Genomic DNA, 15,054 nt, shown 5'->3' with positions numbered 1-15,054 from the left:
GTTTCTACTAAAAAAACAACACAAGTGAGGCTGCATTTCACTGCTAGTGTTTTACTGTTTTGTTTATAGATGTGTGTAATGCTGAATAGTCTTTATCAGAGGATTACATCAGCGGGTGGTGTTAGCTCTTCTGTATGACACCAGAAGACACACACACACACTCAAACAAACAAAATCAGACAAGTAGACACATGCACAGAACAGAACTGCTGACTATCTTCCTATAAACACACATTTACACCCAAACACTGTCACCTGAACATTCACACAATATAAATCAGCCAGGCAGTGGTTATGAGAAACAATAGGCTTTCTGTGACACACCTGTACACGTCAAATCATGTGCTAGCAATGAGTTAAACCATCAAAGAGATACTAAACTTCCCACAACATTGTTGGCTGTGTTTTCCTGGCACAAATTACAGTCACAGTTTAATTGGCTATAAATCATTCACTAAACGGTCAACTCTACACACCAAACAGTTCAATACAGACAGATATCATTAATGGGATTTATGGGAGATTTGTAGGAATGCTCAGAACATTTAATGAACTGAAATGGAAAACTAAAAGTTATCAGATAAAGAAACATCCTCTATCCAAAGGATTTAGGCTCCAGGCTTGGAAACCTTTTACAACTACCGACCTCATTAGACCGGTCCAAACTGGATAGAAGAATGAGTACTGCCTGCCTGTCTGTCAGTGAACAGATAATCTTTAAAGCTGTGTCAACTTAACCGTGGATGTGACTTTTTTCACTAGTTCATACCAGATTAGTCAGTCAAGAGATTAAATATGAATGCAGATTCCGTTACCTTTGGACAGAGCCAAGCTAGCTGTTTCCCCACCCCCCATTTCTGGTATTTATGCTAAGCTAAGCCAACCGGCTAGTGGCTCTAGCTATATATTTACCGTTATATTTAGACGTTTTCTAGTCTACAGCTCGGCAAGAAAGCAAACAAGTATATTTTTTGTCTGGCATGGACAAGCCATCAGCATGTCTATTGTTTACACATTTCATGTGAGACAACATATTGTGGATAGTTGCAAAACCTCCAGAGCCCAGGAAAAACAGCTTCCACTTTAATAAAGCTAAATGAGTAATATGTGAAATAAACTAAATGAAACCTAAATCAGGTACAGCTTGTAAAAAGCCTCCTCTCTGTTCTTTCTAGCAGTACCATCCTCAGTGTGGTTCATTTAACTATAACTAATGATCCAGAGCTGCAGGCCCACATTTCAAGAGAAGAATTACATTGTCATTAAACTTGGTCTCAGGGTGACACAGTATTCCTCAAAGTTCAAAGATAGAACTGAAGTTTAAATGCATTTAAGAAAATGCTGTGTGAGGTGCACACCCAGAACTTCTAAAGTCACAACTTGGTTTAGATGTCAAATGTTGATAAATTAGGAGCTTTCATGGATCAACGGCTCACATCAGCAGCCAAATATGACCCAAATTGGCAGCCAACATCATAATACTGTTGAAAGAGCTGGACCTAATGTTCTATGAGACGTGACTGTGTACACAATGCTATTTAATCCATTTAAACATGTTAAATCAACAGATTAGCTAATGTTAGCTTAAAGGGATTGACTCAAAGTAGACCACTGTACTCAAAGTAAAGCACAATGATTTGAATAACATCTTGATCATTATATGAAAAATACAGTATATTATGCAAGACGTGAGACTGTATTTTCAGTATGTAAATAGATCATGATAACTTAGAGTGGGACGAGGCGAGCAAGCTGCCATGACCTGGATAGGCACTCAGAGTAGTTGTTGTTCAGTCAGCATACCTAACTCAGCTGGAGTGGTTCCTACTGAGACATGGTTGTAGGACCACCAGGCTTTTACCTGCACTGATTACTCTCTCTGGGGCCATGCAACTTTTAAAATAAAAAATACGACTTTAAGGGCCATTTGAGGGACATGTGAGAGTACTTACCAAGTCCCATTGTCACAGGCACACAAACGTTTTAGGGAAAGAAGCTCCAAAGTAAAAGATAAACCTAATAAAATGGATTATGAAAACATCAGACCTAAAAATCATCTGACCTGGAGGTTAATATGGAGGAAGATGAGTCTGTTATTTTTCCTTGGGCCTTACCTTTAATTATACAACACTGAACCTAAGTAATTTTTAAATATAGCGTATTTCTAAAACAGAGCTGAAGTGGAGGAAATCACGTTGTAATGGCCTACTAATTTTTTTTCTAATTTGTTGCATTTGCACAAGAGAGGCCCACAGCTCACTATTATTGAGCATTAATACTTTATAAAGCAACGTTTGTGCTTATATTGTTACTTTCCATAAGCAAGTGAGATGTTTCTAAATAAAAGAGGAGACGCTACTAGTCTACATCATTATAGAGTGATTTTCTTCCTTGCTTGTGGGTTTGGTCTCAGTAGTTATTGAGGTGGAGTATCTATGGAAAATGTTAAAAATACAAACAAACAACACTATAAACAAACAAACCATACTATATCTCATTCAGAACACATATTTTGAAAATATGGACATTTGTTGCTTTTTCCTACATGACCAACATCTTACAATGTTTATATATGCAAACACATTTCCTACTTTATGACCCCATTTCAGCTACATTGACAGCTAAATGACTCTTACAAACAGTCCACACAGGTTGTGCTTGTTCTAAACATTTAATGTAATGATGACAATAATGATAAAACGTTTCTAATGTAAAAGCTGTTTTATTTGTACAGCTTTTAACTGCAGTTACAGTCTCTGAAGGCTCCAGCAATGTACTTATCAGGACTTTCCTTACAGATCAGCATTACTTTAAGATCATTTTCAAATGTGTTACCGTTTATGGTCAAACTTCCTGTGTTGATAACCCTTATGTTGGACTCGATTTACTCTAATAACCAAAGACATTCCATCAGTTATCAGTAAGTCATGTGTATAATATTAGGATCTACTCTCAAGCAGAGAAAGCAACTGATGTAATTAGCCAGCCATTAATATTTGTAACTTAAGGCCGTTTTATGGTTCTGCGGAGGCTCCACGCAGAGCTTTTCGCCGTAGCCTACGTAAGTGGCCTGGTGTTTATACTTGTGCGCTGGTGTGTGCGTCGGGCCAGCATGCGTGCTTGTGGGGGGAGCGGGTGGTAGAGGGAGAAGTGAGAGAGTGCTAGCGATTACCTTCGGAGCGAGTACTGACTCTAGAGTCATAGTGAGAGAAACAAAGTGTCTCCCCTTTGCTTTCTGACCACAGTTAGACATCTTTAGCAGGAAAAGTTAACCCTCTCCTTGATTTCATGCTGTTTATGGAGAAGGAGAACCAGGAAATGAGTCGGTGTACGTCAGGGTACGGCGTAGGGTACGGCGTAGGGTACGGCGTAGGGTACGGCGTAGGGTACGGCGTAGGGTACGGCGAAGACACAGAGGGGTCTGCGGGGGTACGACGTTGATTCGACGCAGAAGCATAAAACGGCCTTTAGCCTAGACGTGCAGTGACACCAACATCTTTTTACTTTATATCTGTGGAACACATGATAAACCAGTGGTATGTTTAAAAATGAAATGTTGTGTTGCTCTCTCTTGATTTAGCAGCATGTATCCAACAGAAAAAAGCATGTGATTGGAATTGGAAATTAGTCCCATTAGCAGTTAATGGGCTAAAACATGTGAAACGGTCCTATAAGGACTGTGATGCCTGGGCAATGAGAGACAGAGTCTAAACCAAGGCGTTTTCTAACCTTGAACACTGACAGGATAAATTTGGGTGTGGAAGTGAAAAGAGCAAAGCTTTAACCCTGCTAATTGCTACAACTGAAGTGCCCTTCGGAAAGGCACTTAACCCACAGCTGCTCCAGTGAGGCTAACAGACAGACACTCCGGACCATCTACTGCAGGTGTGAATGTGTGTGAGCACGGAGCAGGCCATTCATGCTCAGTGAATCTACCCCAGATAAAAAAAAGGTTAGATTCAAGTGTTTTGATTAATCTATTCAAAAGGTCTTTTTTCATTCGATAGTTCAATTTCAGCTTGATTAAATCATAAATAATGATGCCATTCAACCACAATCTACAGTACACATACATATGTAAACAGTCCAAAAGTTAAACAATGCTTTAAAAGGCCTGTAAATCATTGTCCTCTTATTAACCTTGTCGCCTAGGAAATGCTGTCAAAACAACTGTTTGAAATGTCTTCCTACAGTTTGTTTATTGAAGTTTGTGTTTGCTGATTTGACAATTGACAGCAACAGAGATCAATGTGTGGGAGAGGGCTGTTTATTTTTCCAATGGAAAAACTAGATGTGATATGAAGGGTACTTGATGTAACATACTGTATGTTTCTGAACATATTACCATGTTCAATATCTTAGTTTAGTGTGTTAGTATGCTAACATTTGCTAATTAGCACTAAACACAAAGTACAGCTAAAAATAATGTCATTAGTTTCGTAGGTACTTAACAGTCAAACAAAAGAAACCAAATAAAAAAAATTGACCTGATGGAGAAAAAGTCAGGGGATCACCAAAGTCATTAAAATTCATGCTGAGGGATACTGAACGTGTGTACCAAATTTCATGATAATCTTTTTTATAAAGCGTTGAGATAGTGGAGGATCGACCTACATTGCCATCCCTCAAGCCGAGCCACTCCTCTAGCATGGCTAACAAGAGCTTTGAGGTTTGCACCAACATACATTCAGGCTTAAAAGTTAACCTTTAGTGAAAGTCAAGAAAAAACTGTATTTATATTATAAATAAATAAACAAAACCTAATTTTGGAGTGTACAAAAACTAGAAGCGCAAAGTAGTGTATGGTTATGATCTGCTGTATGAGTACGCTGTGGCAGACATTTTATAAAGCCGAGACTAATAACAAACAATCTAACGTGACGAGTAACTTCATGTTTCAGAAGTACTGACATTTAGTTGAATCTATGCTAACCTCTTGCCAAAGAACCAAAGCATATATTTGCACTCATGCTCAAGAGACTGGGACATGATTGGTTTATTTTATGTTGCAGGACTGTTACTTGTGCCATAAGAGTATTTATGAGGCAAGCAACCAACCACCAGAGCAAGCTTGAGGGGTGTGTGTGTGTGTGTGTGTGTGTGTGTGTGTGTGTGTGTGTGTGTGTGTGTGTGTGTGTGTGTGTGGGGCCGCACCATGGTGATTACATAAACACATAGCTTTGAGAGCTGAGACGACAGATATCTACCCATGGACTATTTCTTCCTGTTATGCAACTGCTCTGTGTGTGTGTGTTGTCTGAGAAATTGACATGAAAAATAGGTCTCTGTTTATAAAAGTGTCACTCTGTATGTGTTAAGAGATACAATTTACTTATGTGACAAAGAGGTGGCAGGATGTGTGGGATTGTGTGATTGAGTATATATGTGTGTGTGTGTGTGTGTGTGTGTGTGTGTGTGTGTGTGTGTCGGTACTTATTTGGTTGTAAGCACAATGTTTGCGGGAATCCAAAACTGTAGAGGTGCCACAGAGAGAGACACACAGAGGAAGACTTTGGGGTCACTATAGAAACAATTAGTCCTATCACTATTGGAACAACAGCACCATAAGTACAAAGCTGATGACAAACATAAACAGTCCCATTAGTGATGTCCTCTGCCCTCCTCTAAATCCAGCCCGTCTCTGGACAATTGCATTGAGTCATCTCTTGTCAAGATGCTTCCAATATCTTCCGATTTTCTGATCCCAGCGGGCTTTTTTCATGGTTAAAAACCAGTAACGTTCAATACTATGCCCTCTAATCTAATGGAATCAAATTTACCCGCAGAACAAATTTTCTAAACAATAATGGTGGTAGCATTTCTGACACACTCAATCAGCACGCCGTGGAGAATGCCAGTCACTCTCACAAAGAGAAACAAAGAGGAAGGCGGGAAATAAATGCATGGCATGTGCTATCGCTTGCCAAGTGGCCACCATGAAGTTTCAAAAGCATCAGATTGTGAAATGATAGTTCAGGGTTCATCTTATCAACGAGCTTTGAGGAGGTAAGCCGTATATCTTAAAAACGATCTGTATTTGTATCAGTGCGTCACAGTGCAATAAGCTCTTTCTTGGCTCCCCAGCCAAGAATAGTCCAGCACATAACTCCCCCTCATTTCCAGTCTTTATGCTAAGATAAGCTGACCAGCTGCTGGCTGTAACTTCATGTTTATCATACAGATGTAAGAGTGGTGTTGATCTTCTCTTCTAACCCATGGCAAGAAAATGACAATGAAACATTCATTTAAAGCTACATGCTAAAAAAAAGGTGAAGAGAAAATCTATCAAAAGTGCTAAGAGATTCCTGGGGAATTTCTGTTTCCATTACAAAAATGTATGAACAGCCATTTTCCTCCATCTCTCTCATAGCTCCACTACAAAGAACACGATTGAGTGTTTGTGTGTGTTCATACTTCTCATAGATCCTCTGCCCCCTCATGAAGACTTTGGCTTCACTGTCTAATGGGAACGTGCCGTCGTCTTTCCGGAAGCGGTAGAACAGCTTCAGGTCTTTGAACTCCCGGTGCTCGTCGCACACTAAACAAACAAACACACACACAAACACACACAGTTTAGTTTTAAGGTTACAACCAGTTAGTGTGGGTGTAATTAATAATTGTAGAAAACAGAACAAACAAAAGTGGCATCATGGGAATGTTGTTTATGTTTGTATAAAGCAGTCAGTAAAATCTAAACATGAAATCATTCATCTATAGCTAGGATGAGTTAATATTGAATTGGCTTTGTTAAACTTCAACTAAACACGAGGAGGCAGCCCACTCTTTGTGTCTCTGTTTTCAGTGTCTGGTCAAATGTTGGTAAACAGCAAACAGGTAGTGAGACACTACACTGGAGCCAAATTGACTGTGAGACACAAATAATCATCTATTAAGAGGCACAGATGAAAGAAAGAGAGAAAGATCCTTGCCATTATAGAAAATGGAAACCACAACAAAAGGACATACTGTACAAGACTAACCCCACACACTATGTGCACACATACACAAACGCACACAGCTTAGCCTACCATGGTGAATGATGCTCTGGTCTAAAAGTTTCTGCATGATCTTGATGGCGGTGTCTCGGTCTGAGGCCTCCTTGTGTTCGATCAGCCAATCAATGAGCTCCTTGGCCACAAAGCAGTTTGGGTAAGTCCGCAGGTGGTGCCGCCGATCCTTGATCACCTTTGCCTCGTGGAGCCGCAGCCTGAAGGGCAGAAAACAAGCCACAGAGGAGAAATAAAATGTATTGACAATTCTTCGACACAATGTTAAAATCTTGGTTCATCAGCAAAAACCTTTGCCCATTTGTAATGTCAATAATAGTAACAATTCCTCCAGAAAGTATTAAGAATGAGAGTAATGACAAATGTGTTACCGTCTAAAAGGTGGCAGTCCCTGTTTTGGTTATCTATGTGAGCTGCATGTCATAAATGAGTCTATAAGATGAAATATCTTCTAGTAGAAGAAAACATGATTTACCTGAAGAACAAACTGAACATTCATACAAGGTCAAATCTGTTTATAAAATTAGACAGCAGAACTAGTGCAAACAGAGCACACCTGTCCTCTGGGCACGAGGTGAATGCATGGCATTCAAACACTGTCTGCAGAGATTTATAATGTGACTATATTGTACGATTACATGGCAACCTTCTAATGCTTCTATAGATGGCCTAGATGGTGGTTTCACAATCATCAGCATAACCTTTTCCTCACCCTGATTATAGTGAAACAGCCAACCAGAATTCTTCCTGCAGCTATCCAGTTCCCCTCCATGCTGAGTCTGTGTGCAGCTGGCTAGCATCACTCCAGATTAGCAGTGACAGCCCTGGTCCAAGCCTGCCCAGTCAGACCCACACACTGTTCTGGGCAAACAACCACAGCTACCAGTTCTAGCATCCTCCTCTCCTCCTCCTCTTTTCAGCTTCAGAAGGTTTCAGTCTAATCTACACATAAATCATCTCAAATGAAGCAAGAAGCAAAATCATCCCTCTTGCAGATTCCTTCCTGAGAGGCTCATGTGCCAGACTACATGTTGTGGGAGGTGTTCTTGCTGTGTTGGTTACTCTCTGTAAAAGCATTTCCTAAACTTGGAATGTGGATCAAACAATGAAAAGCCAGAGCATTTCTGAATGAGTCTCTGGCTCCCAGTATGACCATAATGATGTTAAGTCCCAGGCTGCAAACATTCACAAAGCCTTCCTCTCTAGCACAGACTGCCATGGCGCAACAAACGGCCTATTCACAACTATGAACTGGTCACAAGCCTTACTACAGCGGCTGCATGTGTCTGTGTGTCATGGTATCTGTCTGCTTTTCAGCCCTGTGCCTGTGAAACAGATCTGCTCCAAGATACAAGCAGTCAACATGATGGTACACAAATGTGTGATAAGAATATTCCAAAACAGCCAGTGTACTATTATTAGTACCAGGATCTATGTCACTTATGTTCCATGAGGTTGTGAAAAAATGATCTAACAAAAGGTGTGAATTAGGTACACGCCTTGCTTTTATACCAGCAGGGTTTCATATCGGGTCTAATTTTATTTTCATAAAATCTACTGCTCACAAAATAAAAAATGTTAATAAAAAAAAAAAAAAAAAAAAAAACTTTCTAACTCCCTCGTGTCATCATTTGGTCTGAAATATCAATTCAGACTAAAGGACAAAGCTAAAGCAGGGAGTCAAGGTAAAACACTGAAGGACAACATCAATCATTAAACAGTCCAGTTAGTATTCGTACTGCACAGTGTAAGAGTCTACAGCCAGAGTCTATGTGAGACTTTACTTGGGCACAGCTAAATGCTAACATGCGCTCAATAAAAATGCAACATGCTGATGCTAAGCGGGTATGTATACCATGTTCATTTTGTTTAAGCTTAGTTTAGCGTGTTATCATGTTAACATTTTCAAATTAGCAATTAGTCTGGCTGGCTCAACGGATGTACATTGCTGAACCTGACATCCGGAACATACCTTCTCTTACACTATCTCCGCTATCTCTTTTGCAAGGGCACTGTTGCTGCATCTGGGGCTTAGCGCAGCCCAGGGTGGTTGGGATTGGTTTAAGAAATACAAACAAGCCAGAGCGTTTGTTTCACTATCCCAGAATAGATAAGCGGCGTAGCCAGACCATACTCCATCGCTGACACTGTGGTGTGGAGATAGGTCTGGTAATGCAAGACAATACAATAAACACTGAGTACAGCTGAGGCTGATGGGAATAGCACTGTTTTGCAGGTATTTAGTCATAAACCAACGCATTGGGGGGGAAAAAATTACCTGATGATGGTGCTAAAAATATTGAAGGATCACCAAAGTTATTAAAATTCATCCTGAAGGGGAAAAGAGTTTTTGTACCAAGTTGAATGGCAATTCATCCAATAGTTATTGGTATATTTCACTCAAAAACCAAAAATGTCAACCTCATGTTGTCGCTACAGGAAACATCAGGGAATCACCAAAGGCAATAGCATTCATCCTCTAGGGACCATGAATGGCTGTACAAAATGTCAAGGTAATCCATCCAATAGTTGTTGAGATACATCAGTCTGGACCAAAGTGGAGGGCCGGCCGACAGAATGACATTTCCATTCCCTGATAGCATGGATAAAAATGCCCTCAGCTCTCAGACTGCTTTGTCTGTACAAAATGCAGAGAGAAAGAGATTATGAGACAGAGAGCGAGAGAAAATCTTGAATGTCACAACCGCGAGCCCTTTACCCCACAACAGCAACGTCTCAGAGGACTCTGGGACAGCTCTCCCAACCAACCCATCGTTCACTGACACCATCCACACTGCCAGCTGGCAGCCTCAGTATACAGCTGTGCCAGGGACATTGAAACACACACACACAGCATACAAACAGAAAAAGCGCACACTGGTGCTAAGCAAGAGTACACCGAAGAGTATGTCCAGACACAAACTATTAATCTAATCTGTTAGATGTGATTACTAGTTTTATTGTTCTTCAGAACAGAGCAAGGTTACAGCACGTACTTCTTCAGTAACAGCAAAAGCTCTAACTCAGTTCATCCCACCAAGCAGGAAAGCACAGTTCAGTGGCATATTTTCCTCATAGTTCAGTGAAGGGCTGAAATTCCTGGCATTGGTGCCATGCTTTACCTACTGAGCCTCTATTCATTGCTGGAAGCGTGAACCAGTAAACGCCACCAGGGTTTTGGGGCCATTCTTTACGTACGGTGGGTCAAAGGGTGCGGCATGTCAACAACACTGCCAGGGTTAGCAGTACAATTCTCTCATAGGATGAATGGACAGTGCATGACAATGATTAGTAGTTTGATCATTCAGCTGTGCAGCTCAAAGGGCACTGTATTACTGGAGCAACAAAAATGACTCATGTGTTCAGTCCTTAAAAGCAAAACAACATCCTGCAGTATTTAGACACTGCCTCAGGCTTAAATGTAGCCTACATGTTATATAGGTGAGGAGCAGCAGTGTGCATGGGGAGGGTCTGCATGTGTGGATGCCTTTGTTTAGCTCTGCATGGTGCAGTGGAGCTGAAACTGTCTGTAGTGCCAGTTTGCAGTGAGGGAGAGCTACATGCATCATCATTGACCTGCTGTCAAAGGCATAATAAAAGTGGGTGTTTACAACAGCCAGGTTTACAACACCCACTTTTTATCATTTAGTGTATCATGTCCTATCATGTACTTGTGAATCCTAATCCGGGCCACAAAACATGAAGATTGAGCATGAAAACTAACTAAACAATCATTGTTTACTAATTATTAGGTAGCTATTCTGTCATGACGGCAAATTTGGTGGTCTGTTTGCAGATTAAAAGACAGAAATGCCACACCTTCCTTCAATGTGTGACCTATAGCACACTCTGTCAACGGGATTCCTGACTGGGACCGACCGACCTACCTCAGCTGTTCTCCGGTGACGAGCACCTCGGCCAGCCGCTCCAGCTCTGCAGCCTTCTTCTGCATGGTGTTCCCGATGCCGTCCATCTCTCTGCTAAAAACAACAGGCACATACCCGGGGTGTTTTTGTTGCCAAACAGCCACACACAGAGACATCATTGTAGGAAAATGCACCATTGCGTTTTTTGAGTAAAAGATGCTGTGCTGACAAACATACAGAAAAGGGGAACGAATGGATTGAAAAACAAAGGCATGCAAGCATCCACGCGGTGACGATTTCAAAGAATAAACAATTGCACTGACACCTCGGTTTTTTGCTTACCCTTCAAGCACCATTGAGTAAAAAGAAGTATCAATTATTTCTTTGATGAATGAAGAGAAAAATTATTCCATCCCAGGAAACATGCAACAATGCAGGAAGTCACAGCCCAGCCCTCAGTTTGCCAGCAGCTCCATCAGTCCAATTTTAAATTCCTCGAAAACCTCGACACCTCCAAATATCTGCACATACACACTCATACACACTCACACACACACACACACATCTGCATGCGTGCATGCCGCGTCCCCTTTGTGAATCCTGATATTTAGATTTAAAACAGCCGAGTGTTTCTCTGAGCGTTGGGTCTGTTTGTCACTGACAGAGCACACGGGATGCATACAGCATGCACGTTTTTCACCACGGTGCAGCCAGTGCCCATCCACAAAGCCCCCGCATTGGGAGGACTCTGCTGTCGTCACTGGGGGAGGTGACCGAAGGGGCGGGGTTACAGCACAGGCATGTGAGTGCGCTCGATTCAGGCACCGCTTGGTCCTGGGAAAAATAGGAAAAAACTTACTTTACCTTACCTTACGTGCGTTTTTATTTTGTAAAACACAATGTAATATGTAGCCAGTGTAACAGCAAAAACCCACACATACAAACAGCTTTTATCTTTCCCACTGACCTTTTACATCAAGTTTGCTCAATATGAAAGCACTCCACTTGGTGGCTAGGTCTGATTCATTTTTGCAAAACTGCTGAAAATATGAACAGGATCGTTCTGTTCTGGCCAGTTTTAGATTTACAACAGGTGCATCAGAAACATGAGTTTTGAACATTTAATCGCCGTCTCCCAGGAGGATCTCTAATGAGTCAGCAGCAGCAAAATTAGGTTGTTTGACACACACACACACACACACAGCATATCTCCCCAAGTGTTCTTTCAAAACCGTCACATACAATTGTACACAGTACAACATAAGCAAATTTGACCACTGCATTTAATCTATCCTAAGCATTTGGAGCACGTGAAGTTGGGGATCGAACCCCCAACCTTGTGGTTACGTCCTGAGCCACAGCCCTTTATGTTCCATTTAAATCTTCTGTTAAGGACTTCATTCTATTTTCTACAATATTGATCGCCAAGTTTTGAGGTCCTTATTATTTATCGATTCAATCAAACTCTCTGAGTATACAATTCTTGACAACATATTAGTATGGTCCTATGATCATTTGTAATTACAGTAGAAGTTTCTGCTGGCTATCTTTTCACACGTCTCATCATTAGTTGTGTGATATTTTGCCAATAAACTCCTAGATGTTTCACTGCAGTATACTCCAGTAACTGATGGTAAGGTGACCAGATTTCTGAGACAAAATCCAGGGACATTTTCAGCTCAGAAGCGTAAATACCTCCAAAAAAGGTAATGTTTTAATCTTAGTAAAACTTAAAACGGGGACACTGCCCCAGGGGCGTCACTCGACCTAGAGCTGCACTGGGGCACAAGACCCCCTAGGAGGGGGTCCATGGGCATGCTCCCCTGTAAGAAAACTTTGTCTATTTTAACGTTTAAATGCATCAATCTGGTGGACTTTGAAAAGAAATTCAGAGGTTAGACTTGATTATTCTTATCTATGGATGGACATTTTTGTGCTGTAACTATTTTGTACTTAATAATTATAACCATGCACACACAGGTGGAATAGTTTTTTCTTCATATTTTTGCATTAATTACTACTCTACTCTACTACTACACTAGGAAGCATACCAGTAGAAATATATATTCATATTTGTAAGTGGGATATATATAAGTAAGTGGGATTGTCTGGAATCTGGCAATATAATAACCATTATGGTGGGATACACTGGCTAAGCACAAGGGCGTTGTCCCCCCCTAGAAAACCATGCTGTGTATTGTAAATAACATAAAAATGTATACTTAAAATATCTGTGTAAGTAGTAAAACAATACAAACCCCAAAAAATGCTTTTTAAGTTTAGAAACATTTTGAGTTCCCCCTCCTTTGCCTCACAGTGGTTTGATCCACTGCCTGCTGTACGTTAGGAATCGGATCGACTCACAGTCACATCGGTAGTGACAGGAATGTAGCTAGTAAGTAGGCGATTCAAGGCTATTTTATTCACATTAAACATCAGATGATGTTCTTTTCTCAAATGGAAATGATGCTGAGTAATTAACGAATTAGTCATGACAAAAAAGTTTGCTATGTTAGTAATATTATGTAACGTTACCAATAGCTTGTTGGATAGAAATGCACCCACTACAACTAACGTTACCACAGCGATAAGCCTAACGTTATGTGTGTGAACTGATATTAGGGTTATTATCAAAGACTGTATATTGAAGATCTACAGTTGTGTTTTGTTCAATATGATGTTAAGTGGCTGATCAGTGGGTTTGCTGCAGACAGTGTGGCTCATGTGGCTGTCAGGGTTAGCAGATGAGCTTTATCAGTGGCTCACTAAGTAACATTATGATCAGCTAATTTAACAAGCGTACAAAAGTATTGTATTTCTTTTATATGGGGACACTTTTTCAAAATAAGTCATTATGTTTTAAGGTATTTTTGTGGCTTGATTGTAAACAACTTAAAATAAATACATGGTTTTAAAGAAGAATATTTTGGTCAATTTAGTCAGCTTTTTCATTGAATCGAGAGAAACGCTGAAAAGAAGAATAACGGTACAGTCTCCATGATACACTAATGATAGTATTAAGGCTTTCATCTGTGTACACATGTCCTCTACGAGTATAATTGTGGCTGTATTATTTGTGTCCCCTTCAAAAATTGATCTTCAGAAATGTTATGTTTATTGTCCCCCCTACTGTTAGATCAGATTTACACCCATGGCTAACAAAAATGTCTGTGCTGACAGAAATAGTTTACATGAGAATACATTATAATTTTGACCCTTTGGCTGAGTCTCTATCTGTCAGAGGGAGGGCAGGAGTGCGAAGAGAAATGGATAATTTCATGGCGCAGATTAACACTTTTGCATGCGCTATATCAGCGTCACATTCTCATTAGGGGCTGATCCTAGAATCGCCTCTGCTGCTACTTCATACTTGTACTCCACTACACCTCAGAGGGAAATGTTGTAATGTTTACTGCACTACATTTATCTGACAGCTTTTGCTTTATTGCTTCACGCTAGGCTTGTTTCTGCAACAGCTCATTGAGTATCGGACACAATTAAAACTATTGAGGAAATATTTTCCTTTGACAATGGTCCAGTATTAAACGAGATCGCTGCAGTCGGCAAAGGCGAAACAAGCTACAATTTAAGTTAATAGGACGTCAATTGTCCAGCTTGTATTTACGTTCATAAAAGTGCTCGTTTTGCCGCTGACAGACTCAGATTTATATTCTAAGTGTCTGACAACATTATGGAAAAGGATTTCTAAGGAGGTCGACCTTTCTGTTAAAGAGTAAGTAAGAGTTTTTTGAAAATAAAAAGTCCGCGAAATTGCGTTCGCTAAACCCACCAGACTCCATCCCAGTAAGTACACATACGTCGCCGCGATGTATTGGCGATGTAATCAGAATATATATATATATACACATCGTTCCAACGTATTTTATACATCGTGCATATGCACTCATATACATCGTTCTAACATATGTCATACATCGTACAGATGCGGGCTCATGTACATCGTCCCAACATCTGCTATACATCTTACAGATGCAGTCTCAGGCACATCTCCTGGCATGTTATACGTAGTACACATGTCAGGAAGATGTGCCGATCAATTGATCCTGCATTACCCCATTTAACAAAACTGGTCAGTATAGGTCACACGAAATTACTTTAAATATCTTTACTGAATTGAAATGCTAAAGTAAGATAGATAAAGCATACACACTTACTTATAA

The 15,054-nt window shown here is 40.4% G+C and overlaps 1 protein-coding gene across 2 annotated transcripts in view; it reads right to left on the bottom strand.

Annotated features, from left to right (window-relative positions):
* The window catches only part of deptor (DEP domain containing MTOR-interacting protein), a 37,372-nt gene extending 25,770 nt beyond the window's left edge, over window positions 1-11,602 (bottom strand). The window contains exons 1-4 of one of the 2 annotated variants that reach the window (XM_078253351.1): window positions 11,216-11,602; window positions 10,895-10,984; window positions 7,029-7,207; window positions 6,415-6,538 (exon numbers count right to left, since the gene is read on the bottom strand). In XM_078253351.1, the coding sequence (XP_078109477.1) occupies window positions 6,415-6,538; window positions 7,029-7,207; window positions 10,895-10,984; window positions 11,216-11,229 (407 nt within the window). In that variant the 5' untranslated portion in view covers window positions 11,230-11,602. Of the gene's footprint in view, window positions 1-6,414; window positions 6,539-7,028; window positions 7,208-10,894; window positions 10,988-11,215 lie in introns of both variants that reach the window. The other variant, XM_078253349.1, reaches the window with a different exon arrangement.
* Between the last annotated feature and the right edge of the window lie 3,452 nt (window positions 11,603-15,054).

Source organism: Sander vitreus, chromosome 6 (assembly GCF_031162955.1).
Source record: "Sander vitreus isolate 19-12246 chromosome 6, sanVit1, whole genome shotgun sequence".
NCBI classification, from domain to species: Eukaryota; Metazoa; Chordata; class Actinopteri; order Perciformes; family Percidae; genus Sander; species Sander vitreus.
Note: the sequence above shows the minus strand (reverse complement) of the source record. Positions and strands in the feature narration are given on the sequence as shown.